Raw genomic sequence first — 13,699 nt, 5'->3', positions numbered from 1 at the left:
AATACCTTAGAATTTTGATTTGATGTCATTTTTTTGGCCACCATAGGCCCAAAAATAGCGACGAAGACCACACTGCCTTTCCATAATAAACAAATACAAAGTAGATACAAATACAAATACAAAATACAAAGTACAAAGTACAAAGTACAAATACAAATACAAATACATAAATAAATAATAAATACAAAGTACAAATACTTATTGACGACATGACTGCCTGTCCATGGATTATTCTTTATGGTTGATTGTGTGTGGCTATGCTGTTTGACCTGCGTGGTTGTATGGATGAGTAGGGTTAAGGCCTCATTCAAGTGCTGGTCTATATTAATCACTAATTTCTCCTTCTCCTTCTCCGTCTTCCTTTTCTCCTTCTGTCTCTCTTTTTTTTTGTGTTTGTGCTGTTGCATTGGTGATTTCTCTTTTCATGATATATATATATATATATATATATATATATATATATATATATATATATATATATATATATATATATATATATATATATATATATATGTTACCGTTAGTGTCAGAAATTTGGTTAATCTCGACATTCATTGGTGAATATTTGAAATTCCTTTTTTTCTACTTGAATTCAATTATTTTTGCGAGTAAGCCTTTTAAGTCTGATACAAGCTATGATGAAAAAGTCAAAATTAGGTTGGGTTAAATTATGTTAGTTTAGGCTAGGTCAAGTTAGATTAGTTCATGTTAAATTTGGTTCTAAATATCAGAAATGGGTTAAAAACCTAGTCTGAGCTGACATTGTCCAACCTGGCCTCACCAAACCTAATCTATTCTAACCTAAGCTGTCATCATCAAACATTACATTTAATCGATAATGTAGATGACAGCCCAAAGATAAAACACCAAAGAAAACTATATATTTGGATTAAGTACAACAATATCAGTTGTACACAACGAAACTGCGGATCTTCAACGATATAGTCGGTTCTGTGATGCTTTACGGAGCTGAGACATGGCAAGCATCAGCTGCAACCCTAAAGAAAATAGACGTATTTCATGCAAAGAGCCTGAGGAGGATTGAGGGCCTACGATGGTCTGACTTCGTCAGCAATGAAAAGCTTCTGCAGCTCACAAAGCAGTCTTGGTTTTCGTCTCAAGCAGCCGAGCGAACCTTACGATGGTTCGGGCATCTGCTTCGAATACCACCACATCTACCCGCAAAGATGATCTATGACTTCGACCCTATCAAAGGTGGTTGGAAGCGACCTCGAGGCCGACCGAAGAAAAGTTGGTCCGACAGCCTGTCCGAGTTCTTAGCGATGGCAAACATCAGACAGGGCGAAGAGCAAATACTCGCCATGGACCGAAGTGGGTGGAGGAGGCAGACGTCACTCTCTACACCGAGCAGTGCCCGGCAGGAGACTTAAGTCAAGTAAGTCAAGTATTACGTTAAAGATTATCTATATGGTTTCACCAAATGTCTGACTCCTAGAAAAATACATGGGCCGAAGTGTTGCTCAATTACACTTGCAATCAAACAAAACTAGCCCGCTCGTGCAATGTCATCGGAATGGATTGAATAACGTTCTGCTCGCGCTTGGAAAATGCTCCGCCCCCTCTATATCATTGGATATCGTCAACCTTTAAGAATCAAAATCATATGATAAGATGGCTTTTGCGGTTTGCAAAAATATTAAACTGAGAAATCTGTATTGTATAAGCATCAATAACCTGTGATTTCGTAATTTGAAACAGTGTATTTTGAATAGATTCTAAATTGGAAACTACGATACTTCTATTGGAACAATTCCCTGCTGGAATAGATGAAAGTACTAAGTTTAAACATTCAAAAACCTATGCTTTTTTATTAAGTCCATGGGCTGTAATAGCAAGAGAAGAGAATTTATCTTTTTGCCCCACCCCTCGTATTTCGAACAATATTTGTTTTTTGGTATTTTAATTGAAAAGACAAAATTGACAAATTGGTAAAAACTGACAAAAGTGTCACTGTTATAATGTAAATCAGATTCTACAGAAGAAAATTATATAACTCACGACAGTGATGATCCATTCGAAGAACACATCTATTACAAACTGAACAATGATGTGTACGAGGGGGCTTGGGCCTGTAGCACTTTCTACATTTTTTATATTCTATTGGAAAGATAACACAAGTCTGAAAGAGAAAGAGGTCTACTAAGACAGAAAAAAAAAGTAATTTTAGGCCATTCCTAAAACTAAAATATTTCTTTTCCATATAACAAACAAGAGTCATTCCAAATTCAAATGACACTTAAAATTATGTTGAAGCCTAAAATGGTAAAAAAAACACTAGCAAATCCTTATAAGGCAACTATACTGCCTCCTCCTCCGTTGCTGAATCCCTTATAAATGTTGCTCCATAACTTATCTTCAATGCAAAATATTCAAATTTAAAGCACTTTTCAGAAGACATGGGCTATGAGTGGTGGAGAGTTGTATGATTGCCCATAAACTAAAAAACACTACTGCATGTGTTTCTTAATCATTTTTTTTCAAAGGTTTTATATGAAGTATTAGAAAATAAGGAAAAAGAAAAGTACAAAAACTAAAACTTATAACAGTATGAACGTATAAAACAAAAACTACCGTTGTAACTAGACGTCTAGAGAGGGTTAGTTTCAGTGCGTTGCCATCCTCCCCCTAGAAAAGTTTGAAGCTCAAATGTGAAAATGGTGCAACTATGTAAAAATCAACTTTCTATTAGTACTGAGATGCTATGGCCTCTGATCTCATTTGTTTTGTTTTTTTTTGTTTGTTTAATAACTATCCCAATTGGTTAGTCTTATGATAAGATTTGAAAAAAAAAAACAAAGAGAGAAATTTCAACGATGAACTAACAAACGGGAACGTGGCCAGTAGAAAGAAAAGATAAAAACTACAACAACCCAGAAATTTTACCGGTATGAAACGAGGGGTTTCAACACTGAGAAAACAAGAAACAACTAAAAAAATCTAAAAAAAAAAAAAATCCCAAAACTAAGCAAAATACAACCAATATCAACATTCACAATTATAGCAACTGAGACTATAGGTCACAAAAGTTAATTAGCTATATGTCACAGAAACTAATTAGCTTTTGCAACCTATAGTTAGTCTTTGTTTATTCTTTTAAAAATCATTATTTTTAAAAATTGGTCTTTTTATTTAGTTATTCAAGCAGCGGTAAAGCAACCATAGTCCGTCATACTTTTTAAGCAAATATTTCTTAAATAACTCCTTTTGTGCTAAAGACAACACTTTACCAAAGCTTAATAGTAGATCTCGAAATGAATGTTGTTGTAGCTTTGAATTCTTTGAATAGAACTGAAATCCAGATTTGCAATTTTAAGCTCCCTAGATGCAGAGATATAGAAGAAGGGAAACAAATAAAAATTATATGCAAGGTGGTGAAGCGAAACCGAAATTTTAAACAAAAAAGAAAATTAATTTATCCGCCAATACATTAGCGTCACTCTTCACTGGTAAATTGACATTCTTGAAAACATGGCATTAAAAGCTTAGAAAAATGAAAAAGATAACAACAATAAAAAACACGTTAAACCGGGTACCCCCCCTCTGGATACGGCTATGGGATGAAGTAGGGCATTTCAGAAGTGTTTTTTTAGAAAAACCACTGGTGATACCAAATTTATTTATTACTGAAATTTATTAAAATGTATTTTCAATAAACGTACTATTATTTGCTCTCGTTTATTCATAGAATATATCGATCTTATTTCTAAAATATAAGTCTACTTCCTAACTTCTTTTTATGAGCCTTTCGACGGAACTTTCTGTAAAATTTTCTTCTTCTTCTTCTTTCCTGAGTTTGGTTTCTATTTCTATATTACAATACGACGAGTTTAATTTCTTATTAACATTCTAGAAAAAAATGCAATAATCTCTAGGACTTAGACAAAATATTTGAAATATAAAGCATAATTATCTGCAAAATTGAAATATTTTATCCCTCAAACGTTTTTCCTTTCCAAATTTTATCTTCTATTTGCAAGATTTAAAACAACTGTTTTCAAAAGGCAGTATCTCCAATGCATTAAGCTGAACTGTGAAGACTTACGTGTTTTTTTTTAGGATCCTTGATAGTATTTATTATTTATATAATACTTGATAGTATTGGAGGTGAATTAAGTTAGTCCGGAATGAGGCAGACTCTGTCTGTTGACCACGTGCCTCTGGATATGGGGCTTCTCCCCTAATTAAACACTCCAGTCAGGACGGCCGCAACCTCATGTGGCGGGTGGAGCCCACCCCGGGAATCTCAGTACCTAGGTTTAACCTAGCTCTAATCAGATTCCAGGCCTAGGGTCGGTTGGGCTAGCGACCCTCCACCTAAAAATTAAGTGCTACGAAAAGTGACAATATAGCCTCAGACCCGGATTCCCTTTTAAGATCTCGACCATCGCGCGTCAATGGACATGCTGACGACGTCAGAAATACTGACACACTAAACTTTATGGACCGAAGGGGGTTACGAATAGCCACCTGGAATGTCTTGACTTTGAATGCACCTGCGTCAAAGAACCTACTCTCTGAAGAACTTCGCAAGAATAAAGTGTCAATTGCAGGTCTTACAGAAACGCGTCTTACCGGAAGCGGAGAAGAGCGAATAGGTAACAGTGACTCATTGCTCTGGTCTGGAGGAAGCTCGAGAAGGAATGGTGTTGGCCTTGCACTAAATAGCCTTACGAGAAAGGCCTTACTTTTACACGAAGCTGTATCAGACAGATTAATGAAGGCCCGCTTTGGACACAAGCATGGCAAGATGACTCTCATCGTATGCTATGCCCCGACCAATGATTCTGATGATGCAACTAAGGAGAATTTCTACTCTACTTTGTCCAGATGCCTTGCAACAGTACCCCCACCCCCATGATATAACTGTTCTCCTTGGCGACTTTAATGCGACAGTGCGCGATGATATGGGTTTATGGCGTGGCACAGTTGGTCCTGTATCCCCCGACCCACTTAACGACAATGGGCTCCACTTACTTGAACTGTCCCGATCTCACGACCTTTACATTACAAACACCTACTTCCAACGCAAAACTATTCATCAGGACACGTGGTATAGTAATGACGGTCGTACAAAGAAGATGATTGACTACGTCATTATTTCCAAACGATGGAGATCATTGGTGAAGAACTGCAGAACTTAAAGATCAGTAGAGCTTGGAAACGCAGACCATAGGCTTGTGTGCGCCGATCTTGGCTTCGCCTCCATGCACAACGATCGAAAAGAAAACCCATCGCTGCAGATATTGGGAGACTAAAGGAATCAGATACTCGCCAGAAGTACAGTATCGAGATATCGAATCGCTTCGAGGCCCTTGGCTCACTTAATAGCAGCGAAGATCTCTGGAAGCATTTTAAATTACAGACCAGTGAAGCAGCACAACTAGTGCTTGGCAAGAGGAGTTATCCAAAGAAATCGTGGCTAACTAATGAAACAAATCAAGTCATAGAGCAAAGACGGAAGGCAAGACTTCTTGGGGACATGACCACATATCGGAGGCTCAATGGAGTGCAGAACAGACTCATTCACCGGGATAGAACCCAGTTTGTTGCAACGAAAGCCGATGAAATTGAGCTAGCTGCAAAAAAGAAAGACATGGGCAGCCTATTCAAGCATCTCCGAGACCTCACTGAAAATAAAACTCCCACCTTGGGTCCCATCCTGTCCAGGGATGGTGCACTTCTCTCTGACGAAGGTTCTTGTCTTGAGCAGTGGAAGGACCACTTCTGTTCGCTCCTCAACAATACTGGTCCGTCTGCGCCTCCTAATGATAGTCCCAGCCAATCTTGCACTCAAAGACCTGGAACAGATGTTCCTCCAGATGAGCCTTTCAGCCCCTCAGAAATTGGACATGCAGTAAAAAGACTCAAGAATAATAAAGCTGCTGGTATCTGTGGCTTAAACTCGGAGCTGCTAAAATATGAAGGTCCTGCAATGCTCCTGTTTCTACACACCCTGTTCTCTACAATCTGGCAAACAGAGATAATTCCCGAGGACTGGCGGAAGGGTGTCATCATCCCCTTATGGAAGAGAAAAGGCTCGAGAAGCGACTGCTCCAACTACCGAGGAATAACCCTACTGTCAGTCCCTAGCAAACTGTTTTCAATGGTCCTGCTGGATCGATGTCGGAGCATCATTCGAAAAATCCGGCGACCGGAGCAAGCTGGTTTTATGTCAGATCGTTCAACCATCGAGCAGATTTTCACGATCCGACAAATAGTAGAGAAGACCACAGAGTTCCGACAGAAAGCATTTATTCCCTTCGTTGACTTCCGTGCTGCATTTGACTCAGTCGATCGAAAAGCTCTTTGGCGGATTCTAGAGTTGAGTGGCCTACCCGAGAAGTATTGCAGACTTCTCAAGGCGCTACATCATGGGACGGAGAGCTGTGTACAAGTAAATGGTCGGCGCAGCCCGTTCTTTCAAATCACGACAGGGGTGCGCCAAGGATTTGCAGTGGCCCAAGAGCTCTTCAATGTCATCATAGATTACGTTATGACAAAAACCACTTCACGTCTCAGCTTTGAGCTCAAATTCGGAGATCATACCATTTCAGATGTCGATTTTGCCGATGACTTGGCCATTCTGGCAGACTCCATGGAGCAGCTGCTGGAAGCGCTCCGAATTCTGCGAGAAGAGGCTGCCAAAGTGGGACTGCATATAAACTGGAACAAAACTAAAATTATGGCCATATACCCGTCTTCTCCTGCTGTTAACTCTCCAGTTAGCCTGGACAGCGCCACTAGCATCGAGGTTGTTAAAGTCTTCACCTACCTGGGCTCCGTAATTTCTTTAAATGGCTCACTTCTCCCCAAGCTGCAGGCAAGATTATCTAAAGCGTCTTTTGTCATGGGTAGACTGAATCGTCACCTCTGGCGAAAACCAAATATCAGTCGCACAACGAAACTGCGGATCTTCAACGCTCTAGTCGGCTCTGTGATGCTTTACGGAGCTGAGACATGGCAAGCATCAGCTGCAACCCTCAAGAAAATAGACATATTTAATGCAAAGAGCCTGAGAAGGATTGAGGGTCTACGATGGTCCGACTTCGTCAGCAATGAAAAGCTTCTGCAGCTCACAAAGCAGTCTTGGTTTTCGACTCAAGCAGCCGAGAGAACCTTACGATGGTTCGAGCATCTGCTTCGAATGCCACCACATCTACTCGCAAAGATGATCTATGACTTCGACCCTATCAAAGTAGGTTGGAAGCGACCTCGCGGCCGACCGAAGAAACGTTGGTCCGACAGCCTGTCCGAGTTCTTGGCGATGGCAAACATCAGACAGGGCGAAGAGCAAATACTCGCCATGGACCGAAGTGGGTGGAGGAGGCAGACGTCACTTTCTACGCCGAGCAGTGCCCGGCAGGAGACTTAAGTCAAGTAAGTCTTGATAGTATTGAAGTAGCCATGTATTTTTATATGATCCATATTTAGAGAGGAGGGGGGATTTGTCAAAATCATCCCCCGTGTGCGTATTGATCCAAGCAACACTACCACTCCCCTGACTTATTGGGGTTTTCCCAAATTCCCTATAAATTAAATTGTGTTCTTCAAAATATACCCAACAATTAACGTTCGTAAATGTATAAACGCCAATACGAAATACAATTTACTAATTTCCTTTAGCGTCAATTATGGGGAGATTTCAAAGGGCATAAAATGCTTTTTGGGAAACTTAGAAAAATACCGGGAAATTTGGGGATTGTGGAACATTGGAGATAAGTGCAACAATTCTTCGGTATTAACTATAAGGGATTTATCAAAGGAGTAATTATCTTGATAAATAAATAATAGGCTTGGCACCTCCAATGAATCCTGTTAGCAATTATGTCTCTATCAATGACTGGTTTTCTTATATCTGGACCAACGCTAATCAAATGGTTTATAAACTTAAGGTTTTTAAGCAACGACGAAAAACAAAGGTTTTTTCTACCAGCACTTTACCCATATTAGATATAATATTCTGAAACTCAGATTTTGGTTGTTTTAAAATCATGAAGTTTATAGGGCAAAATCATATTTTCATCAGTTTTGCCACGTTAAAGCACATAGAATCAGCAAGCAAAACTGGTTAGTTTAATTTGGTAACGTTTTTTTCCATACAAAATCAGATTTTGAAAAAATCTACTGATTGCTAAAGACACCTTCAAGAGAAAGCTACATCTTCATAAGCTGTTATATCCCATATATTTTTGTTTACTTTTTGCTGATTTTGAAGTTTTATCCTGATTACATAAAAAATCCAATAAGTTTTTTTAAGATAAAATTAAAAAGTGATTTCAAATTTATAACGAACAGTAATTACCAAAAAACATTGTACGTAAGTCCAATGCATAAATCAGAAGTTCCGTTGTTATTCAATTAGTTTTTTTTCCAGCGTTTGAATGGAATGAATTTATAAAGAAAAATACTGTGTCAAAAACGGCTTTTTATTTAAGACAGTAAAACTAAACAAATTGTCATTAATGTTTTACGTCGAGGAACTCGACCAGTCGCTTGTTTTTTATTGACTTTTTGCAATTTTTTTTTTTACTTTATTTTGGCACAAACTGCATATCTGCAGAATGGGGTCTTTTACATTAGACATTGAACTCCAATTTTTCTAGTCATTTATCAAATATATGGTAGCGTTCTTCTGCCATATGTCACTACCTCAAAGAACTTAACCAATTCAAAGAATCATATGGAATTTTCACTGTCCTCGGTACTTCAATCGTATTTTGAAAGACTTAAATGTTGGTTTTCGGAACTGTTAAATTGCTCAGAAGTATAATTCTAGCGCAACACTTGGGGCACGGTCCGGTTAGAAATTTTAACTTAGTTTGTATTTAATTTAAATTTGATTCGAGTAAGCTAACATCCTAGAACGATTTATTAACAAATACCTTAACTTGCATTACAATGATTTCTAAAATATGAGTAACTTTAATGAGTAATGAGTAAAATATGAAAACTATAGGTTTTAATGCCTTAATACTCATTAACTTTCATAAATTTGGTCATTTGCTTCCATTTCTCCTAATTTGATGAAGATTATACAGAATTTAATATATTAAACATACAAGTTAACCGTGTTCACAAAAACTTAATACCGAGATAATTTTAGATCATTCCAGCAATTAATCCGCTCTTACCTGGAACAAAAATTAAATTGTTATTGTTATGAAATCTTATTAAAGTTAAATATTACTAACTTTTTGTAGAAGCTCGAACGCACTGTTGGTGAAAATTAGTACTTACATTGTCTGGATGGCCAGGATCAGTCCTAACTGCCATTGTATAGTGAAACAGCACATTAATTAGCAGCCAATATCCTATACTGATAATAATAATAGTAGCTAATGGACTTCTATCCCACCAGAAGGGTATTCCAATAATATGTGCTATGGATACAACGAAAAACAGCAGGATTGCTATTCCAGCAACTAATATCTACAAAGGAAAATAAAAATAAAATATAAAGTAAGTTAGTTAGTTAGTAAAAAGTAAGTTAGTAAAATTGTTACAGAAACAAAAAAAAAACAAAAAAAAACAGCAGGATTGCTATTCCAGAAACTAATATCTACAAAGGAAAATAAAAATAAAAATATAAAGTAAGTTAGTTAGTTAGTAAAAAGTAAGTTAGTTAGTTAGTAAAAAGTAAGTTAGTAAAATGGTTACAGAAACAAAAAAAAAAATAAAAAAAACCCAGCAGGATTGCTATTCCAGCAACTAATATCTACAAAGGAAAATAAAAATAAAAATATAAAGTAAGTTAGTTAGTTAGTAAAAAGTAAGTTGGTAAAATGGTTACAGAAACAAAAAAAACAGCAGGATTGCTATTCTAGAAACTAATATCTACAAAGGAAAATAAAAATAAAAATATAAAGTAAGTTAGTTAGTTGATACGCCCGTATCAGCAATCTGTATACACATAGTATTCGTTGATTTAGTACAACTTCCCACTCAACGCTTCCTCAGATATTTTTTTCAATATCTTCAGCCTTATTAGCTCTCGCTACAGAACTAGTAGTTGTAGTGATAGTAGTAATAGTACTTGTGATAGCAGTAGAAGTAGCATTAGTTGTAGTAGTAGTAGCGTGCAAATATTGCCTTTTTGGTCAATTGATCATTTTCCTTATCATTTCCTGAAAATTCCAAATTACATAACATGTTATGATGTAGTTACACACTCCCCTCAACATTCCTCATCTTAATGCCCTTCGTCTTTGGGAAAGTAAAAGTCAAACATGCGTACATTTCCATGCATTCCTTAAAATGTATATGCCCCCAGGGCATAAGTTAAAATCGTTGCCCCAGGGCTTTGGGGGTTGTGCAAACCATGGAGGCATTGTTATATGTTCTTTGTACTATTTTAAACAAAATTTCATCGCATAACTTCAATCAGATGCGTTTGGTGAAAAGGTAGTAGGGGAGTGCTAGTTAACCCCCATCACTATTGACTCTTTAAAGGGCACTAGAACTTCCAATTTTGACCAAATGAGCCAGCCACCACTAAAGTTTATGCAGCCATCCCTTCCATAAGAACCTTAAATTGCCAAGGGACATAACTTAAAACCCCCACCCTTAGGCGCTGGTGGTCTGTATCAGCCCAAAAGCCTTCTTATATGGTCATTGGACTATTTAGAATTAAAGGACTGTCTCAAAATTTGTATTGGATGCATCTCAGGAAAACACGACGTGTTTGTGTGTGTGTGGGGGGGGGCTGCGCTCTGGTCACTCTGACTTTTAAAAGGGCAGTAAAACTTCTGATTACCAGTCCAGTGAGTTCCCTCCAAAGCATATACGACCACCCTTTCTATAAGAACCTTATGTGCCCCAGGGTATAACTTACAACTCTTGCCCTGAGAACTGTAGGGGGATTGTCTTCCTGACAGACATAATTTTCGGATCCTTGAACTACGATGAAGAAAACTGTTGTCTCCAAATTTTAATAGGAGGTGTGAAGAGAAACGATCAGTGTATAGGGGGGGGGGGGCTGGCTACTCTCAAATCACTGACTCTTAAAGACGGGACTATAAATTCCAATTTCAAATCAAATGAGCCCCATCTGAAGTTTATACGACAACCCAGTCCACAAAAACCGTATATGCCCCAAGGCCATGACTTACAACCTTATCCGCAGGGCGTTCAGCGGTTGTTTCAACCCTAGCGGCGTTGTTAATATATTTTTTAGACTATTTTCTGTAAAATCACTATCTCACAATTTTAATTAGATTCGTTTGATGAGGAGGGGTAGACGGGGGGAGCTGCCCTTCATCACTTTTGAAGCTTAAAAGGGAATTAGAACTTCCATTTTTTAACCAAATAAGCCTCCTCTAAAGTTTATACAGCCATCCCTTCCACAAAAACCTTAAATGCCCCTGAGAAACAATTTACAACCCTTGCCTCTAGGCTCTGGGGCTTTGTTCCAACACCAAAAGCCTTGTTATATGATATTTGGACTATTTTGAAGAAAATGGATATTTCAAAATTTCTATTAGGTGCATTTTGGGACAATACAGCGTGTGAGTGTAGGAGGAGGGATAGCTCTCCTCTTTGACCCATAAAAAGGGCACTAGAGCTTCTGATTACCAATCCAATAAGCCCCCCCCCGAAGTTTATACGAAAACGCTTTCTACAAAATCTTATATACCCCCAGGGCATAACTTACTGCCCTCGTCCTGAGGGCTGGGGGGTTGTTATGCTCAAAGAAATAATTTCCAGACCTTTCATCCACGTTGAACAAAATGGATATCTCAAAATTTTGATAGGAAGTTTTTGGGGAAATGATGGGCGTGGGGGGGGGGAATTTGCCCTCCGATCCCTTTCGACAGATAAAAAGGAAACTAGTCCCCTCAGTCCCAATCGAATGAGCCCTTTTCAAGTTTCTACGACAACGCTTTCTATAAAAAAAACCTTAAATGCACGGAGGGCATTACTCACAACCCTTGCCCTGAAGGCTGATGGAGTGTCATCCTCAAAGACATAAATAATCATGGTAAGTAATCATAGTATAGAAATCATAGTAAGTTTGAAAAAAATTATAACTCATTTTATATCCAAAAAATACAGAACGAAATTATTATTTTCAAGGGTTTAAAACTGAATTTTCGAGAAAAGCGATTATTATATTCGTAAAGAACATAAAAAAAGGCCTCAAGTAGTATATTCACTTTATTCGTAAGTCAACGATATGAACTGCGAGATATTTACCAAATGAAGTTCAAGAAAAATGTTTTTAGCCTTTCCAAGTTTTCCAAACTTTGCTCATTCCAAGTTATGAGGTTTCAAAGATGTGCAAACATATTTCCTAAATTTAGAAAAAAAACATTGATATTGCTTAAAATTTTACTCAAAAATCGTCAATTTTGTCAAAAAAGTCAATTTTGAATTATCGGCATATTAAGTGAAACTCAGGTATCTTTTTGAGGATAGAGGTCAAAATCATAATCAGGCATGCAAAATGTTTCAAACGTGCCAGCACCGAAAATTCTGATGAAGTGCTGAAAATGATATTTAATTGACTATTTTATGTATTCTCAGTAGTGTTAAAGATGTTATGTATATCATTATCTAAAGTAAAAAAAATAGTAATTTGATGTTGTTCTACATTTTTCATGTAGATTGTATGGAATCTAAGGCAAATTATCCCTTTGTTCTAGGAAGAAATCAGACCCAAAGACAAGAAATTTTATAGAAAATTGATATCAAAATAAAGAATTCTGAAATCGAAAAGTGGAAACGCTGCTAGCAATACAGGTTCTCACAGGGTTTCCACTATCCCCGAATTTTTGTGGATTTCCCCGAAAATCTATGTGTCTCCCCGAAAAAGAATTTGGTTCCACGAATCCCTAAAATTTCCCCATAAATCAACCAATCACGGTGTCACCCCAAGTGACTATCCCTAGTAAATATTACTTTAAACACCATAATTTTTCACTTCTCTCTTGTTCATTAATTTTAGTCTCCTGTGTTACTTTGATTAACAAGAGCTAAGAGCTCATATGGCACTTGTGACGAGGCAAGAAGAGCTAAGAGCCAAGAGCTCATATGGTATGAGCTCCAACAAAATTCTAAGAATCAATAGATTGATTTAAAAGGAAAATCAGAGGCTTAATGCCGGTCAGGATTTAAAATAAGAGCTCTGAGTCATGACGTCCTTCTAAATATCAAAATTCATTAAGATCCGATCACCCACTCGTAAGTTATAAATACCTAATTTTTTCTAATTTTTCCTCTCCCTTTAGCCCCCCAGATGGTCGAATCTGGGAAAACGACTTTATCAAATCAATTTGTGCAGCTCCCTGACACGTCTACCAATTTTCCTCGTCCTAGCACGTCCAGAATCACCAAACTCGCCAAATCACTGAACCCCTCCCCCAAACTCCCCCAAAGAGAGCGAATCCAGTACGGTTACGTCAATCACATATGAAGGATATTTGCTTATTCTATCCACCAAGCTTCATCCCAATTCCTCCACTCCAAGTGTTTTCCAAGATTTCCTCCTCCAACTCCCCCCAATGTCAAAAGATCTGGTCGGGATTTGAAATAAAAGCTCTGAAACATAAATTCCTTCTAAATATCAAATTTCATTTAAGATCCGATAACCTATTCGTAAGATAAAAATACCCCAATTTTCACGTTTGCCAAGAATTCCGGTTTTCCCTCTAACTCCCCCCAATGTCGCAGGATCTGGTCG

General features: G+C 37.6%; 1 protein-coding gene across 15 annotated transcripts in view; it reads right to left on the bottom strand.

Moving 5' to 3' along the window:
• Window positions 1–13,699, bottom strand: part of LOC136024812 (palmitoyltransferase ZDHHC16B-like) — a 229,143-nt gene that overhangs the window by 162,683 nt on the left and 52,761 nt on the right. For 4 of the 15 annotated variants that reach the window (XM_065700289.1, XM_065700290.1, XM_065700288.1 and 1 more), the window contains exon 4: window positions 9,259–9,450. The exons of 10 other annotated variants lie outside the window; for them this stretch is intronic. In XM_065700289.1, the coding sequence (XP_065556361.1) occupies window positions 9,259–9,450 (192 nt within the window). Of the gene's footprint in view, window positions 1–9,258; window positions 9,451–9,706; window positions 9,737–13,699 lie in introns of those variants that run through there. One more of the 15 variants, XR_010616929.1, reaches the window with a different exon arrangement.

The sequence above is a fragment of the Artemia franciscana genome, chromosome 3, assembly GCF_032884065.1.
Source record: "Artemia franciscana chromosome 3, ASM3288406v1, whole genome shotgun sequence".
NCBI lineage: Eukaryota > Metazoa > Arthropoda > Branchiopoda > Anostraca > Artemiidae > Artemia > Artemia franciscana.
Note: the sequence above shows the minus strand (reverse complement) of the source record. Positions and strands in the feature narration are given on the sequence as shown.